The sequence below is a fragment of the Podarcis gaigeae genome, assembly GCF_964106915.1.
Source record: "Podarcis gaigeae genome assembly, chromosome: 17".
Classification (NCBI taxonomy): Eukaryota; Metazoa; Chordata; class Lepidosauria; order Squamata; family Lacertidae; genus Podarcis; species Podarcis gaigeae.
The window spans coordinates 16,126,178-16,144,568 of record NC_139694.1 but is presented as its reverse complement, the minus strand read 5'-3'; the positions used below and the strand labels follow the sequence as shown (position 1 = coordinate 16,144,568).

At 42.6% G+C, this 18,391-nt stretch overlaps 1 protein-coding gene across 8 annotated transcripts in view; it reads right to left on the bottom strand.

Moving 5' to 3' along the window:
- Positions 1-16,293, bottom strand: part of ECPAS (Ecm29 proteasome adaptor and scaffold) — a 62,499-nt gene extending 46,206 nt beyond the window's left edge. For 2 of the 8 annotated variants that reach the window (XM_083718232.1, XM_083718234.1), the window contains exons 1-11: positions 16,150-16,293; positions 9,041-9,171; positions 8,621-8,737; positions 7,193-7,311; positions 6,065-6,214; positions 5,177-5,348; positions 3,980-4,119; positions 3,241-3,322; positions 2,329-2,448; positions 1,558-1,643; positions 338-416 (exon numbers count right to left, since the gene is read on the bottom strand). In XM_083718232.1, the coding sequence (XP_083574358.1) occupies positions 338-416; positions 1,558-1,643; positions 2,329-2,448; positions 3,241-3,322; positions 3,980-4,119; positions 5,177-5,348; positions 6,065-6,214; positions 7,193-7,311; positions 8,621-8,737; positions 9,041-9,171; positions 16,150-16,171 (1,218 nt within the window). In that variant the 5' untranslated portion in view covers positions 16,172-16,293. Of the gene's footprint in view, positions 1-337; positions 417-1,557; positions 1,644-2,328; positions 2,449-3,240; positions 3,323-3,979; positions 4,120-5,176; positions 5,349-6,064; positions 7,020-7,085; positions 7,312-8,620; positions 8,738-9,040; positions 9,172-15,469; positions 16,008-16,149 lie in introns of those variants that run through there. The other 6 variants (XM_083718231.1, XM_083718233.1, XM_083718230.1 and 3 more) reach the window with 5 other exon arrangements.
- Positions 16,294-18,391: the final 2,098 nt, after the last annotated feature.

The window sequence follows — 18,391 nt, the reverse complement described above, 5'->3', positions numbered from 1 at the left end:
CCAAAAGAAATGGAGCCAAAATGGAAAAAAGCAAAAATCAATAGCCCAATGAGGACAGAGTATGCTCAATAGCCATAGAATGATGAATGCGCAAAAAAACAGAAATGGGGAAGGGGACCAAATGCTCTGTTTTGAGAGAATGCATGGCTGGAACCCTAAAGAGGAACATTCTTATTAGGGAGAACACACTGAATTGTTGCACTGCAGGCTCCCCCTCGGTCTCTTTCTTAGTTCTAGCAACAGCAAATATGAAGTAACTCCCCAGATACGAAAAAGACGGGCATGTTGACGGATTCCGCAACTGAAGTCCCTCTTTAGAAATAGCCTTTGAACTCACCTCTTTATACTCATTAATCAGTTTTGTCAATCCATTCAGGAGCATCGGACCCAGTGGCTTTATCTTACCATCCGGGCAACTGAAATGCAACACATGGAAGAATAAAGGTTTTGATGTATTTTTAAATAAGACATCCTTATAACCATTCTTGATATAGAACAGGAGAATAGAACCAAATTCCAAGAGACTGCGATCTACTCACACAATTAAAAACTGGCAGTGACCTACTCCTTCTTCTGCGGTTCAGGTCAAAGTTGTTAAGGGTTTTTTTTAGGAATACTGTATTTCTCACTCTATAAGACATACTTTCCCCCCTCCTAAAAAGTAAGGGGAAATGTGTGTGCGTCTTATGGAGCAAATGCAGGCTGCGCAGCTATCGCTGAAGCCAGAACAGCAAGAGGGATCACTGCTTTCGCTGCGCAGCGATCCTTCTTGCTGTTCTGACTTCGCTTCGCTGGAGAGGCGCTGCGCAGAGAGGGAGAGATTTTTTTTTCTTGTTCTCCTCCTCTAAAACTAGGTGCGTCTTATGGTCGGGTGCGACTTATAGAGTGAATAATACGGTAGCTTTCCATTTGGGGAAGGGGGTTTCAGGTCAAAGTTGTTGAGCTTCTAGAGGGCGGGGCAAGGGGGCTGGATGGGGAAGCCAGCGATTGAAAGCGATCTACCAAAACCTCCCAGGGATCGACACATAGATCGCGATCAACCTGTTGGACATCCCTGATATAGAACAAGATCTTGTGCCACGCCCTCCCAAATGAAAGCTTGACTGGCCCCAGTCACTGCTCACTTTTCGGTAGCCAGTGAAAAGCTAACTCTCCAAGGAAGCATTTAGGTGATAACACTGTACTAATGTGACAGTTTTTAGGTATCCTTCTGCCAATTTCATGTGTTTTTGTTATTTTAATATTCTACATTGCTTTGCTGTGTTTTGGTTTTCAGGTTGTATCGAACTAAACTTTACTCTCCACCTTAACATAGTTTTAATCCAACTAATATACTCTCTTTTATTTTTCTTATTTGTCAGGACTAAAAGTGCAGCGTATGAAATAAAATAGAATATTAAAATAATAGTAATAAATCTCTCCTGGTGGCATAGTGCCATATTGTTGCTCAAGAGGACAAAACCCTCAGAAACATAAATCTTCAGGCTTATCTCTATATTCCATTTCCCATTAATATGTTTCTGCATATGGCGGCATGACCAATATCAAAGTACTTACATTACACAAATATGATGCACAAATTGAAGAGACAGGGTTCTCAGTTTTGCATTGGTATTTGCACCAAAAAGTCCATCGTAGACCACCTAACAGAACAAAATAGCTCATTAGAAACAGTCGATATTATTTCCAGTTATTTTCTGAACCTATCTGTCCTATTTATGAAAGGAGGCATAATTAGGAACTGAATGTTTATGGAGCGACATTTTTTTAAAATCCTTTCAAAGTTTTCTGTGTCTCACTTAAGATCATATTCTATCAAATTATTTTTTATTTTTAAAAAAACCAGTAGTAGTTCATGAAAAACAGTGTCTAAGATAAATTGCTCTTAAGAAAGGTATCCTGTATGCTACGCTTCACTGCACCCAGTCTTGTTTAGCACAGAAGTGCTCTCAGATCCAGTACCCAAAAAGCTTTATTGTACAGGTATCACACTCTTTGATCTAGTGTGGTATAGTTCTTTGAGGGCTGGACTAGGACCTGGGAGCTCAGGGTTCAAATTCCCACTCAGCCTCAAAGCTCGATGGGTGGCAACCTTAGGCCACTCAACGTCTCCCAGCCTAACCTCTCTCACATGGTTGTTGTGTGGGTGAAATGGGGAGGGGAAGAATCATGCATGCTGTCTTGGAGGAAAGGTGGAATATAAATGTATTAATAAATAAAATAAAAACAAAACAAAATGAGCCGGTAATCGCCATCGCCCATGATGTAAAGCCAGAGTGTTAAGGCCTGGATTCAAAGAGGCTGAGAATTATGAGGTAAAGACCTTACCTGAATATTTGCAGGAAACGTTTCTGCAGCTTGCCTGGAGCGCAAAAGATGAGGGACTATCTTTAATTTTACCCGTGTGCTGACTGGATCACGTTTCAATTCTGGTTTCAGAACAGCTCCCTGTTATGAAGAAATATGGGGTTACGGGAGACTTCAGGAAAGGCATAAAGATACTGATCAGCAAGGCAATCCTAAGTATGTTTACTCAAAAGTAATTCCCACTGTAGGACTTCATTTGTAGTAAGCATGCTTAGCAAGGCAGCAAAATGCTTCCATGAATTTCTATTCACAATAGTTTTAAGCAATTGTAAATCTCCATACTAGAAGCTGGTGTGAAAAATTCCACTCATTTACTTATTAATCTTGTGAACACACCAGCGGCCATGACTTAGGCCCAGAGAAGAGCACAAGAAGTATGTGAAAGTAACAGCTCTTCCCCAGAATCACTCTGAACTTGGCACTTCCACTATGGCCAACAGCTGCTGCTACTTATTAATTTGTCAAATTCTCTTTCAAAGCCATTTAAATTAATAGCGGCCCCGAATTCCATAAAATCAATTGTGCCTTGTGTGAAGACGTAATTTCTATTTCTTGTGTACCGTGTATCAAATCCTTTTAAACTGCAAAATGATCTCATGAGTTCTGACCTTTCCTTAATACTCATGGGGACGTGACAAATTCTTATCTTTTTTTTTAAAAGGATTAACTTTCTTCTTGCAGCAACGGATGTGGCTTACATAGCACTTTATTTGCATCTGGTTCTTTGCACATATGCAAAACCGCCATTCAAAGACGAGACGTTCTTAATATGGAACAGCAATGTCTTTAATGGCTTGCTTTTTGTATCTAGATGGAAATGTCTAGTTCACAGGAATCAAAAAAGGAACGTGGAGCTAGGAAAGCAAGTCTTACCTCCTTGGTTTTTAGTGGTATGTCCCCAAGGTACACTTTATACATCCTGTTGATGATGGCTGGATTGTTCCAGTCAATCAAACTAAAGAATGTTAAAAAAGGATAAATATTTGGTAAGGTCGAAGGATTAATGATGATTACACAACATTTACTTTTCATTCCTCCTTCCTCCATTCCTTCCAGAAGCAGACTTAAATATCACACTTCCTGAGTCTAAAATTGCTGTGAGCTCCCTTTCCTACGTCAAATGAGTTCTAAAGGAGCCTTGACAACTGGCTTAGTGAGGCAAAGCCATTTTTTATTTCTTTAGATACGCCTTTGGCTTACAAGCTGACATGTAAATGTGTAGCAACTGGCTCTTTTTTTTAGTGATGTCTTAAATGCCTTCTTTTCAACACTACATTTGATTTTAATTTAATTATTATTGCTTTTAGCTGCCTTGAGCAACCTTAAGTGGAAATGATAGATACAAGTTTAACAAGTAACAATATAGAGAAGAAACTCTCAATAGTCATACGCCTGTAATTTGTCCAGCCTTATTTTCTTCAGAAAGTTTAAAACTACCCAGCTAAAAAAAAAGGGGGGGGGTCCTACAATACAACAGCATCAAAAACTTAGTAAATGCCATTTGTCAATGAATGCCATGGTAATAAGCACAATTTTGCAATCGGTGAAAGGAAGTATGCCTAATATTTAAGCTTCGGTTCCTATTTTTAAAAGAAAAATTCCAAGCCATTACCTTTGCTTGCTTTTGAGTTCAAGGTCTGCTGCAGTGGCTACACTGTGCCTTGTGTCACTGGAGGCGATGACCAGGTGTATGATAGCTTCAAGTTCAGGCACCTGCTCAGCTTCGATGAACTTCACAATGCCCAGTTTACACTGCCCGGCAATGCAAAGAGAGGGGGAAAGGAGGGAAATCCGTTAGTCTAATCAGGAACATGATCTTCAAATTGCAATAACAAGGACTGAGATTCTTTTATGTGTTTAATTGCAGGATGGTAGAGCCAGATAAGGGCGGATGGTCAGTTTATCATAGGCTATGCTATGAGAGTGTTAATGGGGTAAACCATAAAATACCCCCAGTGAAAGTAAAGTACTATTATTAGCACTGGCAAGGTGGTTTAGGCTAGATTTGCAGCTACCAGATAAGCAGGAAGGCTTTCTGAACATTCTTTCTCATAATAAGGTTTAAAATAAAAATGGTAAAGGACCCCTGGACAGTTAAGCCCAATCAAAGGCGACTATGGGGTTGCGGCGCTCATATTGCTTTCAGGCCGAGGGAGCCGGTGTTTGTCCACGGACAGCTTTCTGGGTCATGTGGCCAGAATGACTAAATCACTTCTGGCACAACGGGACACTGACGGAAACCAGAGTGCACAGAAACACCGTTTACCTTCCCGCCACAGCTGTATCTATTTATCTACTTGCACTGGAATGCTTTCAAACTGCTAGGTTGGCAGAAGCTGGGTCAGAGCAACGGGAGCTCATCCCATCACACGGATTCAAACCGCCGACCTTCTGATTGGCAAGCCCAAGAGGCTCGGTGGTTTAGACCACAGCGCCACCTGCATGCATGCACTATTGTTTCTTTGTCCCTCTGATATTTTGGGTTGTACCAAACTAAGCCCAGTGAAATTAATGGGTTTGAGAGTTAGCTGTGTCCATCCATTTTAATATATTTGTGCTAGGTAGAGCTAACATTGAAGACAACCTTTTGTATTTTATATGGTCACCTTTGTAACTAGATCACGAGTGAGCCAGGCGTCAACTGGCTTCAAATTCCTCCTGCCGTTAGATCTCACATGAGTGAATGCGAAGCCAGGTTCGGGGGAAGAGAATGCAATCAAATATCAGGCTCCCAAGCTTGCATGCATGCAATTGGCGATATTTGCACCAATTTCAAACACAGACTTGCACTGCAACACATTTGCTTTACCTGTTCCAGCTGTTCCGGCGTCCATGGGCTGTCCCCGATTACCCGCTTGGCCGCGTAAAAGCTCATTCCTGGAGGAGGCTGAGGGATCCCAGAACCTCCGGAACCACTTGATGAAGAAGAGCCCTGTCCAGCTGGGACACTTTGGCGACTCTGGGATTCATTCAACACATATCTAGAGGAAGAAGAAAAACACGTGAGGACGTTTTTGGAGGAATTTGGATTCCCAGGTCAGGGCTGGTGAGCCAGTGAACGGGCACAGGCTGTGCCAGTAACAAGTTGCTCAGATGGAAAAACTTCGCCAGAGTAGGCAACTTCAGAAGACTCTTTGTGTCACCTGCAGCACAGCAGGGGACAGGCCAGCAGTCCCATCCTCCAGCAAACTCCAAGGAACTTATTCCATGTTCCTTTGGGAAGAAAGTATCACTTAAACACATCTTGAGAGCCTACTTTTTTGTCTAATGAATGAAAATGCAAACAAGAAAAGAGACTTCCATATACCAAGTGTTACCATAAAACCCTACTACAAAGTAATTAAACAGCTCAGAAACAAGCACAATGTATACGAAAAGGCAAGAATTCTTCCAAAATATTAATATCATGGCTATAAATAAATAGACTTAAAAGTTATCAGGCATCGGTTTTATTTCAAAGTGAAGTTTTAGAGAGCATTCATTGTTGAGAACAGTAGCTAATCAACAAGAAACTGGAAAACTCTTGTTATGCAATAGTCTCTTCAACTACTATATAGTCTTTAACCATACACTGTGAAGGAAAGCATTTTAAATATGAGAGTTTTCAAACCCCAGCCCATTTTGTGATTTTGGCAATACTGGCCATACACTTGTATGAGAACAGAAACAGCAAAGGCTGAACTGCAACATTACTTACCCATAAGGCATAAGGAGGACATCTAGCATAAAATCCAAGAGCAGCTGCACAGTCTTTGGTTTCTCGGCAAGATTAAACGGAGAAGCTGCTTTCAGAGGTTCAACAGGGTATTTCATGTGAAAAAGGGTTGGTATTAGAAGGTGCATTAGGCTGAAAAACAATTATATTTACTGCCACTGTGAAACATGCCTTCATGATCTATTAGTTTTCACTTGATACCTATCACAACGAACACTGAGAGTGAAAGCAAATTCATGTCCATCCAAAGCAAATGCTGAGAGTGTTCAGAGGCTATTTTAAAAATCACTCTTAGTTTGGTTTATGTGCATTTTCTAAATCTAGAATCAGGAATTTCAAGCAATATAGTCCACATAAAAATTAGGCTTCTCTTTCTACAGAACAATTAATCCCAGTGGAACTGCATTTTCAAAACTCCACTGAAATTAACTCAATCCAATGGCCATTTGTAACTCAAAAGATCATAACCAAGATTATGATTAATCCATATAGGTAGAAATGTTGCTTAACAAATGGAGCAATATCAGTTCTAAAGTCCACATTTCCAGAAGTGCCTATTATGCAGAAGTTGAGTATGCCTCTTGAAAACAACAACCACAACCACAAAAATTTCCTGACTGAGAAAAAGGAGATAATTCTAGACTAAACTCTATATTGAACTACAAAGTTGTGCTACTAGCATATTGACTCCCACTAGTTCAATAGGTCTCCCCCCCCCCTCTCCTCAAGTTGTCCACAAAACAGTTCTGTGGGGGTTGGGTGAACAGCATATGGGGACAGGAGAGGGGAGACCTTTCCATTAGACAAGCAGAAATGACGGAATGATCTCCATAATGCTATTTCTACCCTTAGCCTTCCTCCTATTAGTTTTCTGCACACAAGAGATATTTCCACATCGGGAAACAACCAGACCATGCAACACCCTCTCCTCCAATGTCTAATCTTGAAGTGGAAGAGCCCCCTAAAGGTTGTACAGCAAGACTTTTCCTCAACATGTAATCGCAGTCTAAAATGCAGTCAGACCCAGTAAAGGACATCAAAGATTTCGGGGTGGGGAGAGAATTAAAATTAAGACAATACAAAAGAAGCCGTATGCTTAGAACATCATACCTGTCTTGTTGGGGTTGAGGTTTTCCTTCCATTGCAGTAAGGAGAGTGGGAGCAAGCTCACATTGCTTTTCCACAGGCAAACGAGGGTAACCCATCTTAACGTATATTATGGTGAAATTCTGCAAAAGTACAAAATAAATCTACATAGAACCACTTCAAAGCAACAGCGACATGCAATGTCTCCACAAAGGTTTAAGAAATCTGTGCAGAATAATCCTCTTATTGGCAAACGCCATCGCAATCCCCATACAGTTGTATCTTGGTTCTCAAACATAATCCGTTCCGGAATTCCGTTCAACTTCCGAAAATGTTCGAAAACCAAGGTGTGACTTCTAATTGGCTGCAGGAACTTCCTGCATTCAATCGGAAGCCGCATCATGACGTTCGGGTTCCAAAGAACGTTCGAAAACCAGAACACTTACTTCCGGGTTTTTGGCATTCGGGAGCCAAAACATACGAGTACCAAGGCAGGGCTGTATTTGGCAGTCAACTAGTCCAGTTCATCAGAAGTACTATAACCTGATTCACCTTGAGCAAGAGTGATGTGCTCTTAATGGGGCTGATTGCAGAAGCCCATTTCCTAACAGACGTAGGTTGCTAGGAGCACATTACAGCAACACTCCAGGCAAAATTCAAGGTTATAGCTTTGACTGCTAAAGCCCTTAATGGAAAGTGCTCATTAAAACCTAAGAGATTGCGTCCACCTCTGTGTCCTGCCACAATCAACTAGAAAAAGCCTTCCAAACCATCATTGAGCTTTTACATAGACATTTGGGTGGCTGTGTAACCAACGTCAATCAACTACTGCACTGACTTGCCAAAGTTTCAGCCTCACCCTGAAATTTGTTTTTTTAAATCTGAGAATAATTTTGGCAATGGAAGGGGGCAGGCAGTCAAAAGAAACGAATACAGGCAATCATCAGCACTCAAGATTCTGACAAAAAATCCAGGAAGTCTATGAATCTATTTATCTATCTTTAGTATTTAATGTTTAAAAGTTTGGGTTATCAAGCTCTTAACTAGATGTCTGTGTATCTTCTGTGTCAATGGGACAGGCTGTAGCTCAGGGATGGAGCACGTGCTCTGAATGCAGAACCCCCCAAATTCAATCCCTGGCATCTCTAGGTAGGGTTGGAAAACACTCCCAACTGAATCCCTGAGAGAACCACAGATAGTCAGAGTAGACAAGACTGGGCAAGACCGACCAGTGGCTTCCTGAGAAGTCTGGGTCTTATCTGAATGTTAAAGGTCATGCATGAGAATCTACTGATGTTACTAATTCAATGCATGTCTCCTCCATCCATTTTCAGTGACATAACTATTTGAGTTTTTGAAATGACAGAATAGTTAAGACAACTGGATGAAGTTTCTAACTATAATAAGCCCTCATAATTCACCAGCCGACAACTTTTGAAAGAAGTCACGTACTGTAACAAAGGACACTGCGGAAGGATCCTGGTACTGGACCAGCAAAGTCTCCACCGGCAGCTGGATTTTGGGGCGACTTTTGATACGCTTGTTCAGGTGAACAAGCAATTCCATAACCTGAAAGAAAGAAAATAATCATCTTGGATCTGACTGATTTGGGTTCCACAATTGACAAAGTCCAAGATATAATGAGATAATAATTTCTAGAATACCAAAGGAAAGTGAATGCAATACCCATATGGTATCTTTTTTAAAAGAATGAGTCCAAAATAAAAGTTTGAGTTTAAAAACAAATCTGAGGTGACGATACATGAGCAGACTCCAAACAGAATAAATTGCATGCATCTAAAACTAACATATAGGAGGATTTTTAATCATTGTCTTTGTATGTGCTTCTGTGCCCAGGGAGTCTATACATACCTTCTTACGTACTCCTTCCTGTGTACTGGAAAGCTTCAGAAGAACAGGCGGTAGGAATTTGGATATAATATTCTGCAACTGCTCATCCGTTTCTGCATGGCCAAGACGTAAAAAGACACGCTCAAGCTGATCTATGAAAAAGAAAGGGGGAAGACGAATTAAAAACTAGCAAAATCTATGACAGACAGCAAAACGGACACAACCCACCACTAAAATAAAATGGACCAACTGCATTATAGTACTGTTTAACCAAAGCTCTATGGTTGCCAAGAATGGATTTATTTCATTATCCCAGTGCAAGAATGCCAGCAAAATATCTCATACAAACTGGGGGCCGATATCAGTAACCAGTGTTTCCACTGCACAGACAATTTTACAGCTCACACTACCACATAAGAATATTTGCGTCAGCAACAAGGTCACCAATGGCCATTTTGATTTATTTGATTTACTTTGTAGCTAGCCAGATCTCAATAAATCAGTGTGGATTAATTATATATATGCACACACACAACCTCCACCTACACACATATGGGTCTAGCCATAACTAACAGTAGATACCAAAAGCTCCAATGAAGAAAAGCATCTTTCACTGTTTCCAAAGTACAGGCTTTTGGAATGGCTCATTTACAGGTGGGTCAGGCATTTAGAATGCTAGCTTCCTAGAAAATATTGTTAAACTGCTTTTACATCATGTGCTAGCTTTCATTTTTTTGCCCAAATGATGGCCTATTCCAACAATTGCAATAAGAGTTTTAATGGATGTCAATGAACTAAAGCACTTGTTGATTAACAATTATAATCTGCTAGGCGATAAACTAAGGACACACTTCATTTTTTAAAGTACTGGTGTACTGATCATCCAACACAACAAGATTTAAAAAAGGTAGCATTTTTATTAAAGTTTAAGTTATCTCTGAAGGCATTTATGATTTAATTGGTTAACAGGTGATTCATCAATTAATCACTGTCATACTTATTTCTTATCACATTCCTTATCAACATACTGCTTTGCAGTACACTATTGTTTCTCTGCGACACTGAAGTGAAAATTACTCTCATCTAAGTTTTTCAGCTCTACAAGACAAGAAGTGAAATATTATTATCTACACCCCTTGCTCTTCAAACGTTAAGCCATTCAAATAATATTTCCTATCTTCTTATAGGTTTTTTCCTATACTATTGCACACAGTAATATGTAGTCATACATATATTCCTTACGTTAAGGCATCTCTACATTTTTCTGGTCCTGTGTGCTATGTTACGCTGAACACAATACTAGCACTTCCATCAACTTCTTTTTTCAGGTTCTATATGTAAGTTGCTAATCACAGATTGTCATAAAATGGCAAAACAATTAATACAAATCATCCAACAAGAAGGGATGAGCTAAAATCCTGCTGTAATGAAGCGCTTCTGCTATGAATGAGCCGCTTGCTCAATGACTCCAAACACAGCCTCAGGACACTGGTCTGCAGAAAAGCTTTGTATGTATCATATAGCTATTATGTCAGCAAATGTGATTTTAGGGGTCTGGAGAAACAAGACAAGGACCAGTCTGAAAGAAAGGGAATCCATATTCCATATCCCTTGAGCGGATTATATTCATGTAAAAATTTGGAAGAAATCCCAAATAAGAAATCCTACTTTATTAGAATGTAGCACCTGTTTCACAATTTCATTGTTCTGCAAGGGACAATGACAATAAAGATATCGTAAGCGTAGCTTTTGGCTCCTCGAACTTCTGTGACTTCCCCTCCTTCAATACTTTAAAATGAATGCCCTGTAGCAGGCAAGCCATACAATACTAGCACAGGTTCAGCTTTTCACAATGACACCGAAAACCGATACACACAGCACTTAAAAAAAAAACCAACCAGAGTGAAATAAGTACCCTATTGATTTTCTAAAACTGTAACTTCCTCTTTTCAGATATGAACCCCAATTTCAAACTTATTCTTTTTTGACGGTAGCTTGTTCCATTTAGTAAACATGTGTGCAGATGTCTTGCTTGTATCACTTTCTCAAAGTCTGGATAAGAAAGGGGTACCCCAACAGTGAAAGTAATGGCATATAAATGCCACTTAGATAAGATTTTCATAGTACCACATCCAGATACTTTCACTACATCGTGTTGATACACTGACTACGGAATGGAGGCAGCCGTGTGTCAGGGGCTTGCCAAGACAGATGCATTTCAGGGTAAGTCTAGTCAGCACAATATTATCTGTGGAATGTGGCCACAAAGAACAGGCCTTTTACACAACAGAATTTTCAACTACAGGGCTTGCAACAGTAATGTTCTGCAAGGTGGTTTGGGATAATGACTTGCATCCAATTTCAAAGTGAGGACATCAATTTGCAAGGGCACTGCAAACTTTAAACACTGTAATCATAGTTGAGAATCCAGCTTTTAAAGGCAACATAATTTAAAACGCTTCAAAGGAGTAAGGTGTACTGATTTCTCCCCAAAACCTTGTTAGAAGAGCACATTTGCCAGGAAGAAAGAGGTGAATTTAGTAAGCCTTGTTTGTATTATTATTATTATTATTATTATTATTATTATTATTATTATCATCATCATCATCATCATCATCATCATTTCTACCCATCTTCTATGTTTAAAAACATAATAAAATAAAAACATGGTAAAATAAAAACTTATTTTACCATGAAAGGTGAAGGGAGGGGTGGAGGACGATGGGCATCAATAGCGAATGAACTTTCCTGATACAAATGGACCTCCAAAGGTTGTTTTAGTACAACACAATATTTCTGTGCTCCTGGACCAATGTGAGAAGCCCCAGGACACATGATTTGACCCCATGGGGTAGCTCCTTCCTACAACAGTGTTGTACAATTTTCCAGAAGCAGCTACACAGGCACAGGAAGGCACTGAAGGATGCTCTATTTACATATGCCTCTTCATGCTACCCAGGCAGCACAGGAACATGAGAACACAAGAGCCTGCTAAATCAGACCAAAGGCCCATCTATTCCAAACTCCAGTTCTCACAATGGCCAACCTGTTACCAACTAGAAAGTCACAAGCAAGACCTGAGCACAACAGCACCCCCTCCTCACCTGCAGTTTCCGGCAACTAGTACTCAGGTAGTAAGATAAAGGTAAGTGGAACCATGGATGGTTAAGTCCAGTCAAAGGCGACTATGGGGTTGTGGCGCTCGTCTTGCTTTCAGGTCAAGGGAGCTGGTGTTTGTCCACGGACAGCTTTCCAGGTCATGTGGCCAGCATGACTAAACCGCTTCTGGTGCAATGGACACCGTGACAAGTGCCAGAGCACACGGAAATGCCGTTTACCCTCCAGCTACAGCGGTACCTATTTATCTACTTGCACTGGTGTGCTTTCAAACTGCTAGGTTGGCAGGAGTTGGGACAGAGCAACAGGAACTCACTCCATTGTGCAGATTCGAATCGGCTGACCTTCCGATCGGCAAGTCCAAGAGGCTCAGTGGTTTAGACCACAGTGCCACCCAGTATACTCAACTTAGGGCGTATACTGCCTCCAACCATGGAAGCAAAGTACACCCATTTGGCACTTGAGATGTGTGTTTTCAGGACCCACCCTATACTTGTGAGTGCAATATGTTTTAACTGTTTTAAATTGCTATAAACTGCCTTAAGACCTGCTGGTGAAGGGCAGGAAATAAATGTAATCACAATAATAATAGTAACCACTGATAGCCTTAGGAAGAAATTGTGCTGCAAACCTTCCTGAGCTGCAGACTTAACAGTGATAATTAAATTACAGGGCACACTAGGAAAGAGAAGTATTGCTGGTATTTATTTATTTTATTATAGTTTATAAACTGCTTAATATTTCAACAGCTTAACAGTCAGCACTATTTCATGAAGGAATTTTAAAAATTAATAAAAATCATGAGGTGGCGTGTCAAAAGATGTTGTGTCACCTTTCATCAGAGATGTCAAGAGTACTGACCAAATGGTGCCAGTGACGCACACTTTCCAAATCTCGCATGCGATAGGTGCACGCCACTCAAGTGCTGGCACGATTCCTCATTTCAAACTTAGCATCATCATGGACTTTCACAAAACAATTGCAACAATCGTGCAGCATCTGTTGTTTTTGAAACCTCTGTCATAGATTCAAAGGGACTACAAGTCTAAGCACACTCACCAGAATGTACGTAAATTTCTACAGAACTTAGTAGGTCTCACTTCCCAGTAAAGGTGCTTCTGAATGCATTGCATGTGGCATTAAGCAATGCATCCCCTCTCAGACTAAGCCAAACCAAAACTAAGTGGGAACAAGCAAGCAGACAGGTATTCATAAATAAAACTGCTGCCACTTCACTCCAGTCCCAATCCTGCTACTGCTGCATTACCCAGAGATAAGACAAGGAGGTTTAGGTATGTGCGAACCCACACACATAGTTTGTCTCCCAGCAAACAAACCATGAGTACAGTACTGGTCAAGAACAAACCTTAGCTACAACTTGCAGCTTGTTTGAAGTGAGGCAAACCATGGGTCCAATTTCACTTATCACACCGAGCAAAATTATGGCTTAGCTTCCGGTTGGAGAAAGAGCCGTAGAGGAGCAAAATGGTTCGGATGTTTGTTCCGTGTACCCACAGTGTTTCTCTTTCACACTTAGCCATGGTTTGGCTTAATGTAACATGCTAAGTGGACCTGTTAAGTTAGGTGACAACCAGGCCACAGATGGAAACTGCATGTATGTGGGTTGCTTTACACGTTTGAAATGTACAAATAATTTTTGTTACACTAAGTTTCCAAAATCAAGTATCAGCTAAGACTGCTTTTAAAAATACATGCTGCAGGTAAATTAGGCAGAAGGCAGAGAAAGTTTACTTATGCTTTAAGTCAGCCATTCTGGTGAGGAGCATAACAGAAATGGAATACTTCACGAGCTAAGCATTTCTAAGTACTGTATCATTTCACCTCCCAACATTTTGGAACAGGTACAGAGACAAATCATGTCATTTCAAACCCAAGAAAACCAAAGGATTGGGGCACGGAGAAGGCTTACTCAAGACCAGACAGGATTACATATCCTGAAGGAGGAAACGGAGATCAGAAGGTTTTATTAAGGGAATGTTCCACCCAAACACCACAGAAATCACAATTACAGCCCCAGCCTCTGCATCTTTGCTCAAAATAAATATTACATTGCACAACGTGACTTTCTACCAAGTCCCATCACTGTTCCTCTAGGATCTCTTCTGCAGGGACTAAGCAGGAACATGCGGAGATTGTGAAAGAACCATTTTCAATGAGACGAAAAAGAAAAATACATTTCCCAGCTTGCCTCAGTGCCATAAACTGCAGGCATTTCCTGTCACAAAGAATTACTTCCACGCCCCAGCAGAGCAAGGCTTGGGTCCCTTTAACATGGGGGGGGGGTGAAAGAGAGAGAGAGAGAGAGAGAGAGAGAGAGAAGCACTAAATTTGGAAGGCAATGGGGGGTGGGGGTGAAGGAGACTTGCACCAGGCAAGACACGTTGGGAAATCAAAAGCTTCTCTCGCGCTGGCAACATGCTCTTCCCTTCCCCAACATCTCCACGTCTGAAAGACAGGGTGTGTGTGAAAGGAAGGTGACCCTTAACAGGATCTCCCCCACCCCAGCTCCCCACCCCCCAAAAAAACATCCCAATTCTAGGTGGATACAAGAGACTCCCTAGAGCCGGATGCTAACCCGGAAAAGCAAAGTCATTATTGCCGCCCGGCCTACACTTTTCAGTGTGATAGGACAGGAAAATCAACCGGGGGTTATGGGGGGGGCGCTTTGGATTCACTGTCCCAGAAGAATATAAGGGGGGAGGGCGGCTTTGGATTCGTTAAATCCCCAACGGGAGCATATCTATGGCAAGCATGCCTCGTTTCCATCGAGAATAACGAGCGAACGTACACACGATTCTTCAAAAGAAGGGCTTATATATATTAAAAAAAAGCAGGGTGGGAAGAAGAAGGGTGTCAGGGCACCGATATAGATAGATATATACAGTATATTGCGCGCTCCCTCCCCAACCCTCCTCCGCCCCGATGCGTTACTTTCAATTTCCTAATATGACTTTGCACAACAGAGGCCTAGGCGCCCGGCTTCCTCCTCCTCCCTCCTTCCTTTCCTTTCCCCCATCTTTTCGGGGCAAAACCCCCTCCTCCTGCCCCTCTGCCGGCTCCACATTTGCCCCCCCCCCCCATGCGAAACAAGGATCTCCAAAGCGAGCGGGGTGCAGGACCCTCCTCCGGCGCCCACCCTATAAAGAAGGGCCCGGCCACTCCCCTGCTGCGGGGAGCCCCACAAAAAAGAGGGAGCCCTAGAAGACTATGGGGAGGGGGAATTAAAACTTGTCAGCCCACCTCTCCCCCCACACACACACCAAAATTAATCCCCCTCCCCAAACTCCTCTCTGTGCCAGAGCCCCCACTTACTCAGCTCGTCCTGGGCAGCGTTAGCGGCCGCAGCCATGTTGTCAGCTGGGGGGGTGTGGGAAAAAAGAAGGGAGGAGAAGAAGGGAGGCTTAGCCGGTCGCCCTCCGGGCTCCGCACCCGTCGCCCCCTTTCCTTCTCCCCGACGTCACCCCGCTCCCCCCCCCCCCCGTATGAGCTTCTCTTGCTGAGAGTTGAGCCCGCGGAGGGAAAGAGAGGCAGAGAAAAGGGCTGCTTTCTTTCTTCTTCTTCTTCTTCTTCTTCTCCTCCTCCTCCCTCTCGTGTGACTCTCCCCTGAAACGCCAACCACCGTCGAGGCGACGGCGGGGCTCGATGCCCTGCGACTCTCCCCTCCGCGTGTGCATGTGCCTCGCACGCTTGCCTTGCACACCCTTCCCCACCCTGCTCGGGTTTTATATTTAGAAAAGGCTGAGCACATTGCTCAGCCCGCCAGCTTGCTCTCTTGTTTTATTTTATTTGCCGCCCCACGTTTTCCTCCTCCAAGGCGCTCTCTTCCCTGGCCCAGGGAAGCCCCAATTGCTCCACGCGGAGATGAACTCAAGGTTACGTTAAGTCTTAGGTGAGGACACCCTGTTGTGGTGGTTGTTCCTTTCCCTGCGAAATCTGGGGGGGGGGGGACCCCCATGTGCATTCTCATCACAAGACGGCAAAGGAAAACTGACCTGCCTCCATGCTGACTTCCATGGCTTAGTGATGTTCTGTCTACTCTTGTCCTCGCTGACCCGCCGCCCCGTCTAAAATGAAGTGGTGGTGGTGGGAAAACAAAAACCAAAAGCACTTAACAAATAAAAAGGAAAGGAGAGTTTCTCCCCCTATCTGCGGAAGGTGATTGTAGCAGTCGGGATTGTTTCTGCCTCGAAAGGTATTAGAGCGACGTGGCTCATTGTTTTAGAAATTCCCAGATGTAGACTTAAGTAAACCTCCTGTAAATCCTAGAGCCACTCCCTAAGTGTCCCTATTTTCCAGGGACAGACCTGGATTTACAAAAGCCGTCCTGATTTGATGCCGGAATGTCCCACTTTTCCTTAGGGCATCCCTATTTTCATCAGAGAAATGTTGGAAGGTTATGTGACACTCAAGCAGAAGAGATAAGTAAACATACAGTAAAGCTTTAGAAGACATCTGAAGCTGTATTAGGGAAGTTCTTTAATGTGTAATGTTTTATTATAGTTTTTATATATGTTGGAATCCTCCCAGAGTGGCTGGGGCAACCCTGTCAGATGGGTGGGATATAAATATTATTATTATATGGCTCTATTTTCATCGGAGAAATGTTGGAGGGCATGATGCTGTCAGGGTACTGAAAGATGGCATTTTTAACCAACATTTTCAAGACACTTGAATGAAGGAAATGGGCTGTGAATGTGAAACCAAGGTGTGCGAATTATTCCATACTCCTAAAATGCCCATTATTATTGTTGTTGTTGTTGTTGTGTGTGTGTGTGTGTGTGCGTGCGTGCATGCATAGGAAGGTCTTCCCTATTTCAAGAGGCTCCTGGCTAGAGCACAGTGTCACTCCATGCGCTCTGCACGCTAAAACATACTGTGCAATGCATGCACGCACCTGTAGGATCTCACTCAGTAGGACCAGGCTACTCAACAGGAATACAGATTACGTTTCTCTCACACTGTTTCATAGTTTTTCTCCATAGGAATAAATGCAGAGGTGGTAAAAGTGGTGGTCCAAAACATGGTGCTGCAGTGGCAGGACCCTCTGTGGCCAGATTAGGTCATGGAGCTCTTCAGACCATGATGCTGCCCATGCCAATGTGCCTCTGTTGCTTCTCCCCATGCCTATATCCCCCCCTTCCATGTCCCTGAGCTTCACACGTTGCCTTCAGCTGACCCCCATCCCACCACCCAGGTACTCAATGTTGCCATGGCTTTCTGCTGTTGCTCTACACTCCCTTCATTCCCTTCTCATCCATCTGTGCCACCCTTGCAGTGTTGAGAACCCCCCTGGCACCCACTGCTGTGCACAGTCTGCACATGTTACTACCACCGTTGGTGTTGAGCTTCCACCTGACCTGTACCGTGTATTTGGTGGCCCTCCAGGTTGGGCTACTTTCCCAGCCCCATGCTTTTGCGGGGGATCACTCAAAATGCATTTTGGGGGAAGAGAGCTTTGGGGGGGAATTTGCCCCCAAAGGGTGATATTCCAAATCCAATTTGATACTCCAAATCCGAATAACTTTATTATACTAGCCATTGGTCATGACAAATCTGAATAAAAAATAAATATAAGCAAAAGTGGTGCTGCACCACAAAGAATACATACTCAAACATATACTTCCTGGTTCTGTTGGCAAAACCCTGGACATTTTACCAATTTTTCAAAATTCCCCCTGAACGCTAATTTCTCCATTTGGATCCCAGACATGTCCAGGAAATTCTGGACATATGGCAACCCTAACCTGCCTCTGCCTATGAGCAATCCTATGTGCTCTCCTGGGGGTCTTCCTGCCCTCTGCAGAGCCTGTCTCTTGCAATGGCAGTTTGTCTCTAGCTCTGACTAGGCTGTATTTTCCATCCCACTGGGTTTCTGTTCACACAGCAAGCGTTTTTGGGAGTTGTGGTGCAGCAGAGTCTTGAAAAAAGTGTCTTTTCTTACTCATCCTCCAGCCTTTTTAACACTGACCTGTGCAGGTTAAACTACAGTTCCCAGCATTGTTATTGGGGGGGTGTCTTTAAATATACAGTGTGTAACAAGTACAGTAGTGGAGAAAGGGTGTGAAACTTTCTAAATGTTTTTTTGTTTTTTTATATTCTAAACCGCCAGTGATCCTTGGATGAACGGCGGTATAGAAATAATAATAATAGTAGTAGTAGTAGTTGTTATTTGGACCAGAGGCCATCAAGCAACCACGTCAGAATCCAGAGTATTAGGAAGAGCCGTTTTATTGC